The sequence below is a fragment of the Henckelia pumila genome, chromosome 1, assembly GCF_033568475.1.
Source record: "Henckelia pumila isolate YLH828 chromosome 1, ASM3356847v2, whole genome shotgun sequence".
NCBI lineage: Eukaryota > Viridiplantae > Streptophyta > Magnoliopsida > Lamiales > Gesneriaceae > Henckelia > Henckelia pumila.
In genome coordinates, this window is record NC_133120.1 from 89,671,467 (window position 1) to 89,678,572 (window position 7,106).

General features: G+C 32.2%; 1 protein-coding gene across 3 annotated transcripts; it reads left to right on the forward strand.

The window, feature by feature from the left end:
• Positions 1-1,429: 1,429 nt before the first annotated feature.
• Positions 1,430-4,790, forward strand: LOC140878987 (uncharacterized). 3 transcript variants are annotated; one of them, XM_073282736.1, is made up of 9 exons: positions 1,430-1,529; positions 1,604-1,869; positions 1,948-2,156; positions 2,395-2,484; positions 2,560-2,661; positions 2,755-3,129; positions 4,038-4,274; positions 4,369-4,438; positions 4,542-4,790. In XM_073282736.1, the coding sequence occupies exons 4-8, from the start codon at positions 2,434-2,436 to the stop codon at positions 4,396-4,398; spliced, it is 795 nt and encodes a 264-aa protein (XP_073138837.1). In that variant the 5' UTR covers positions 1,430-1,529; positions 1,604-1,869; positions 1,948-2,156; positions 2,395-2,433; the 3' UTR covers positions 4,399-4,438; positions 4,542-4,790. The 3 variants fall into 3 exon arrangements, with proteins under 3 accessions (XP_073138837.1, XP_073138737.1, XP_073138787.1); XM_073282636.1 differs by having other exon boundaries at positions 1,948-2,152; positions 2,392-2,484; XM_073282686.1 differs by lacking the exon at positions 1,604-1,869 and having other exon boundaries at positions 1,948-2,152; positions 2,392-2,484.
• Positions 4,791-7,106: the final 2,316 nt, after the last annotated feature.

Consider the following 7,106-nt stretch of genomic DNA (forward strand, 5'->3'; position numbering starts at 1 on the left):
AAATAAAATACTCGAGCCCGGCTCACCAAACTCGGACCCGGACTCACTAACCCGACCCACTACCTAACCGACCCGACCCGGACCACCCAGACCCGACCCAGACCCCCAACCTAGCCCAACCCGATCCCCCCTCTCCCATAGTCTCTCGGCCGTGAGCAGCAGGCCCTCTTGGCCTGCTGCCGGCCGGCTCCGGCCGCCCCTGGCCGGAGCGCCGCCGCCCGGACGTAGCCCACGTCCGGGCGGACCTAACCTGTGCCCAGCCCCAGCCCCAGCCCCATGCACGACTGCACGTCGAACCCGAAGCCACTTCATCCCAAACCCTAACCTGCATCCTTCTCGGCCGCATGACTGAACCTACTACCCTGGGCTCGTTTGGCTCGAGCTCTTCGAGCCACACGAGTCCAGGCCGACCACATACCCCTTAGGACCCTGACCAGCCGCCCTGTCATCCATGGTGAACCAAAAACGTGGCCATGATTCAAGAAACAAAGGAAGATAATGCATAAACAAGCAACCTGTAACAATTCCCTGTAGTTTCAAGAAATTTTCTGATGCATAACACTACACACACGAATAATAACTGATATGGTACGAAAATATGCGAAGGAATCATGCCTTTCACCGTAGATGACGAGAAAACACGAGCGTGGGGCGGTTCCGGGACGACGGGACGCAAATACGGGACTTTTGGAGCTTCACGATCCTTGGCTATGGCTTCCTGGGTTTGCTGGGTCGAGAGGATGAAGAAAGTGAGTGGGGGTGGCGGCTGAAATTGAGAGTGACGTGAGGTTTTTGGGTGGGGTTGGGTAGATTTAGGTTTTATTTTAATAGAAATAGGGTAATTAATTATATAATTAAGGATATAATATATATATAAAATATAACTCAACTAAAACTCTAAAAGAAACCTAAAAAAAATCTGAAACATAAAATAAATCTCGAAATATTAATTTAGGGGAATTTTAAAAATACCAAAAAGTCAATATTTTGACAAATTTTGGATAAAAATGACCCCTAAAATTAAATAAAATTAAATACTTAAAATTTTGGGATAATAAAACTCAAAATAATAATTTAAGGCTCTAAAAAGACTCATAAAATAATTTGGATGGAAAGTTGTCATCTCGTCCGTCCACGGTCCCGTCTACGCGATTAAATAATAAAAATACTAAAAATCATAAAAATCACTAATTATGGGTTAAATGCTTAAAAAATAAATTAAATCATGCATAAATAATTCACATAATTATTTAACCCATAAATCATAAATTTAAATAATTAAATATCCTAATTATGCAGGCGGATTTAAGTAATTAAAAATACCGGGTGTTACATAGAAAGACATGAAATTATAGATTTTTAGTTTCAATGTTGAAATTTAGATGTAACTTAGTATAATACTTCATATTTTATTTATCATATATTCAAATATATAGGTTTGACATCTAAGATCACATCCAGCATTAACCGACATTTTGAAAATACGATTCAAGACCAAACTGATTTTATGGATGAAGAATATGATCAAGGTAAATTATAAGAAGAATGTAATAATTTGTTTCACTATATGTATTCAAGAATTTATTTTCCTTTGTCTATCTAGATGTTGATAGTGAAAGTGAATCTAATGATGCTGAGAAAAAGATTAGAGGCCCTACATTTATGAAAGAAATTTGGGGTCGACCTAGTACGCTTCCACGCATTAAGATTCGATGTGATGATATGGGGCGTCCTATAGGATCAAGAAGAAATAAATTTACTGACTTTTTGGGTACTTTGGCAAGAAATGGTAAATATTGTCCGATCGACGTGGAAGGTTGGCATAAAATGCCATTAGATATTAAGAAAAAAATGTTAGATGTAATAAAGGTAATTGAAATGTTATTGCATAATTTAATTATTACTTTAATTTCTATTATAAGCTAAATTGTTTGGATATCTTCACAGGAAAAGTACGATCTTCCTCCTGGAACAGAGAGTTGGACACTCAATTCAATAGCAAAAAAATGGAGAAACTGGAAGTCAGAACTAAAAAAAAAAGTATTATGATCCTGAGTTGCCAATACAAGTTCTTTTGCAAAAAAGAGATCAAAGAGCCTTTGCTGAACAATATGTGAAACTAGTTGCTCACTGGAACACAGAAAAATCAAAGGTATGTATTAATTTATTTGTGTAAAATGAACTTAGCAAAGTTAATTGATACATATTATGATGAGATATTGCGTTTAAAATTTAAATGTTTTCCTCTGTCATTAACGTTGAGGCCAAAAGATTGTGAAAATGGGTGTTTTATTGTTGCAGTTCCTGCATGAGTATCAAAAGAATGTATTATTTAGAAAAATTTTCATATATTTTTTGTTTTTTTGTATGAATTTTAATTTAATGTATTAGGAGAGAAGTGAAAAAAATAAAATTGCTCGAAAGCAAAAGATAATGAATCAGACAACTGGAAGAAGATCTTTCGCTCAAATGAAACAAAAATTGGTAATTTCTCTTCTCAATTTATTTTAGTTTTTCATGCATTAGAATGTATAAATTGATAACCTATTGTAATTTTAGAGAAAAAAAAATGGGCGGCTTCCATCACGAGTTGAATTATTTCATGCCTGCTTCACTCATGCCAGTGGAAGTCCCTCGAGCAATATTGTGGCAGAAAAATTGGTAAGTTTCATTATAAATTTAAAGTACATTAATTTCAAATATATTTGTTTCATCATCATTTTGTATAAATTTTGGTTTGAATTTTTGGTATAGGCTGCAATGAAAGAACTGGAAAATCAACTTCATGAAGATGAGGATGATCAGATAGGTCAAAATGACATTTTTGCTCAGATCATGGGACCAGATAGACCTGGCCGAGTGCGTATGCTTGGTGATGGTGTTAAAACAACTGATTTATGGGGAGAAGTTCCAAGTCGTAGTACATGCAACCGAATAGTGATGGAGCAAAAGACACTGTTAGAAAAAATGGATGAGCAAATTAGAAAGCAAGGTCAACACATTGCAATGTTAGAATCAAAGTTTTTGAGTCAACCAAACAAGGACCTTGGTTCAAACTACAACAATATGCAGCATACACCATCATCTAGCAGTCCATTACTTTCTGATCCAGCTAGTTTATCTTTGAGGGTAAAGTATTTTTCAATTTTTTGCTTTATGAATTTCGGGTTAAGAACATCAGTTAAATGCATAAATGATTTTCATTTTTTTGATCAATTGAATGCTCTTGCGCTTTGCCTGCTATGTTTTTTTCTAGATTTTCATTTTCTTGAGGTGCCTGCCTATGCTTGTTCTATGCATAAATGATTTTCATTTCTTTGATCAATTGAATGCTCTTGCGCTTTGCCTGCTATGTTTTTTCCTAGATTTTTATTTTCTTGAGGTGCCTGCCTATGTTCTTGTTCTATGCATAAATAATTTTCATTTCTTTGATCAATTGAATGCTCTTGCGCTTTGCCTGCTATGTTTTTTTCTAGATTTTTGTTTGCTTGAGGTGCCTGCCTATGTTCTTGTTCTATCTACTAAATTTTGACATCATGTCTAAATTCTGTAATGTCTAACTTTTTACCAACTTGGTCCCAATTCATTTAACACAATCCATGCATCAACCCATGTATTGTGTAAATTCTGTAATGTCCAAAGTTGGTAAAAAGTTGGTATTAATATTTGATCATGTTTCAATAAAATTCTGTAATGTCCAACGTTTCCTATCTTTCTAGGCCTTGTGCCTCCAGTGTAGACATTATATATGGGCTGGTTGTTTTGGCCCATGGGTGGACTTGACTAATCTGCTATGTACAGCCTCTTCTTCTCAACAAAAAGTTTATTGTAAATTTGATGGGAACATGCTGATTTCTTTGGCATTAGTGTGGAATATTTGTTTTTGTATTGGCAGCCAATCAGTTAACCCTGCAAATAATATTTGTTTAGAATTTGTTGGGAGTATGCCGATTAATTTGACCCTTCTTCCTTGTTATTCATTCACTGTACCATATTATTTGTCTTCATCAAATTCCTTCTTTTGCATTTTCATGTAGATTGGATGTTCTGTCTCGTTACAAAGTCTATTTGATTCGACGAAAATTGTGGCAAAAGGAGTTGTTCGTGGCATGGATGCTAATATTGAAGTTGGGAGACAGATGCTAGGACCAAATTGGTGTGAAATACAAGTTTTAGTTGTCTTAGAAAAGGAAGAGAGTTTGATTAGGCCATATGATCTTTTACAGAATTTTGGAGATGCGTTTGGAGGAATGATAGCTTGGCCTTGTTATTTGGTATGATATTTGATTTTCAATTAACTATTTATTCTATATACTTGTCAATTGTCATGTTATTGTCTTTTTAAACCAATATCATTTGTATTTGCAGTTGAAAGTTAATCAAGAAGACTTCTATTAGTTGAATTTGGATAAATGTCAGCTTATCAGTGTCTCATTTGGTATGATATTCATTAGTTTGAATTTAAATTTCGATTTCTTTATTTATGTGAATATTTTATACATTATATTATATTTAAACAAATATATGAATTTTTATTATAGGTGACAATTTTTGGATTTCGTTTAAGATGGGATGGTTGAAGATGCAGTACAAGTTTGCAGATATTTTTCTTGAGACTTGGTTTTTTTATTTGTTCTTAAACTGAATATTAGGTACGTTGGTGTGAATATTTTTGGATATTTTTTGAGGTGACAAATTTGTCATTAATATTGCACATTATTGATTAATGCAAGATGAATGTCAAATATTGATTAGTCATTTTGATTTTTATTTTAAAAATTTTATTTGTATTTATGTTCATTTGTTAAATGCGTGAATTATATAATAAAAATCTTGGAATTGGACGGTATTATAATATGACAATTCTTTGTGTCACAATAACGTATAAAATCATGTATATAAAAATATAATAATAGAACTCATATGATGACATTTTAAATTAAAAGTCATTATAAATACCTATTTATGACAAAGTTTAATGTCTATATAGATAAGTATAAATGACATTTATACGTGTCACTATAAATTACATAACGAAACATTTTTAATTGACCTTATAAACTATCTTTAATGACATTTTTTATTGTCATTATAAATGAAATACATGGCACTTGTAAGTGTCTTTATAAATGATTTTAAAGGGCACATAAACTTGTCATTATTACCATTATAACAAGACAATTATAAGTGTCATTAAAATATGGGTTTTCGTGGCACTTGTAAGTGTCTTTATAAATGATTTTAAAGGGCATATAAACTTGTCATTATTACCATTATAACAAGACAAATATAAGTGTCATTAAAAGATGGGTTTTCCTGACACTTGTAAGTGTCTTTATAAATGATTTTAAAGGAGACATAAACATGTCATTATTACCAATATAACAAGACAAATATAAGTATCATTAAAAGATGAATTATCCTGACATGTCAAATTGTCATTATATTATTTTTTTTAGGACACCTATGAAGTTGACATTAATATCATATAATGACATTACATAATGTCAGCAAGGCTAAGACGACATTAGAATAGAGGACATCTTTTGGAGATGTCACTAAAACTTTAATGTCACTAAAAGTGGAATATAATGACATTTCTCAATGTCACTATAGCCTTTTTTTCTTGTAGTGAATGAATTCCAAGTGCCATTTTGGGAGTCAAACTGATAATCAACCTGCACAAATGTAAATAGATGCTGAGACCTTTCAGGCATATCCAGCATGTATTACCTTTTTTTAATATATAAGAAATTCCATGTTATTATTATGTATAGAAATATGGAAGATAATTACAAGTGTGAACTATCCAGCATGTGTTACTATCTTATCTTAGGGGGAAAAAAAAAAAAAAAAAAGAAGACAAACGAAAAAGAAAAACATTCCTCGATGCCAACAGTAATGTTAATATTGATTACCGAGAAACAAGGAGAAAAAATCACAAGATTCAGCAACACTTCATGAACTTAATATTAAGGATACACCTACTATGATTTCACAGCAACAAAAATGATTTCAGTGCCTGAAGATATTTAAAAAATAAACATGAAGCTGAGCTGGCTACGAACGTTTTGGAAGCTTTAGATGTTATTTGTTTATGATCTTCTACAAATTTTTATTTCAGGAGTTGCTATTGTGAATATCTGTCTGCCTAAACCTTTTCTCAAGAACTTTTTCCTCGATTTTTCCAAAACACTGTATAACTGCACACACCAAATCTATAAATAAACTAATTTCTCACCAATTCTTTTTTGTCTCCATTTTTCCAACAATTAAAGGACAAGACATGACGCAAATCCATTACCAATCATATCAACTTCTCAAAAAAACTAAAATTAAAATATTTTAGATTTAGGTTGTTCAACAGCTAAAAGAAAGAAAATCAAAGATAGATCATTGGGCAAATGAACTATCAGTACAAATTCAATTAACACCATTATTAGATAAAAGTGAGAATATTCAAGTTTTAACTCATGAGATGATAAAAATGACATTGGTAGGAGCAGTAAGAACTTGGGCTGAAAACCTAGTAATTACTAATCTACCACAAGGAATGACAGGACATCGATATTTTGAGCTATTCGTTGATGCCCATTATCAAAAAATTTTAGGAGTATCTAATAATGATGCTAATCTGGTAGCTAAGAACATAGAACAAAATAAAGCAATTTTTATTCTAGATAATATTAAATTATGCAATTTATGTTACTTAGAAGAATTTATTTGTGATTATGAAACAAACTATTATCAGTTAATAGATGCTGATAAAAAGAAACATTATAAATTAAGTATCTTTAATAAGATACCTAATATACCAATAAACAGTAAAGATGAATTTTTAACTAGTCCTTATGTTAAAATTTTAGGAGGAGCTATTAAATTCATCAAAGACATAATAACAAAGAAATGTCATGAAGTAAAACTAAATAAAAGAATCTCTAAATCCTACAAACAAAACAATAACCTTTGTTGTGATAAAATGGAATTCACAGTAAAAGAGTATGGCTGTAAAACAAACAAGTCACACAAACATCTAAAAAGATATAAACAAACCAAAACTAATAAATCTATTAAACCTTTTAATAGAAAATTCATTCCTTATAAGA

Coding starts and splice junctions, on each gene's coding strand:
- LOC140878987 (XM_073282736.1), top strand. CDS start 2,434: ATGAATCAGACAACTGGAAGAAGATCTTTCGCTCAAATGAAACAAAAA. Junction 2,662..2,754: donor ATATTGTGGCAGAAAAATTG/GTAAGTTTCATT, acceptor TTTTTGGTATAG/GCTGCAATGAAAGAACTGGA. Junction 3,130..4,037: donor CAGCTAGTTTATCTTTGAGG/GTAAAGTATTTT, acceptor ATTTTCATGTAG/ATTGGATGTTCTGTCTCGTT.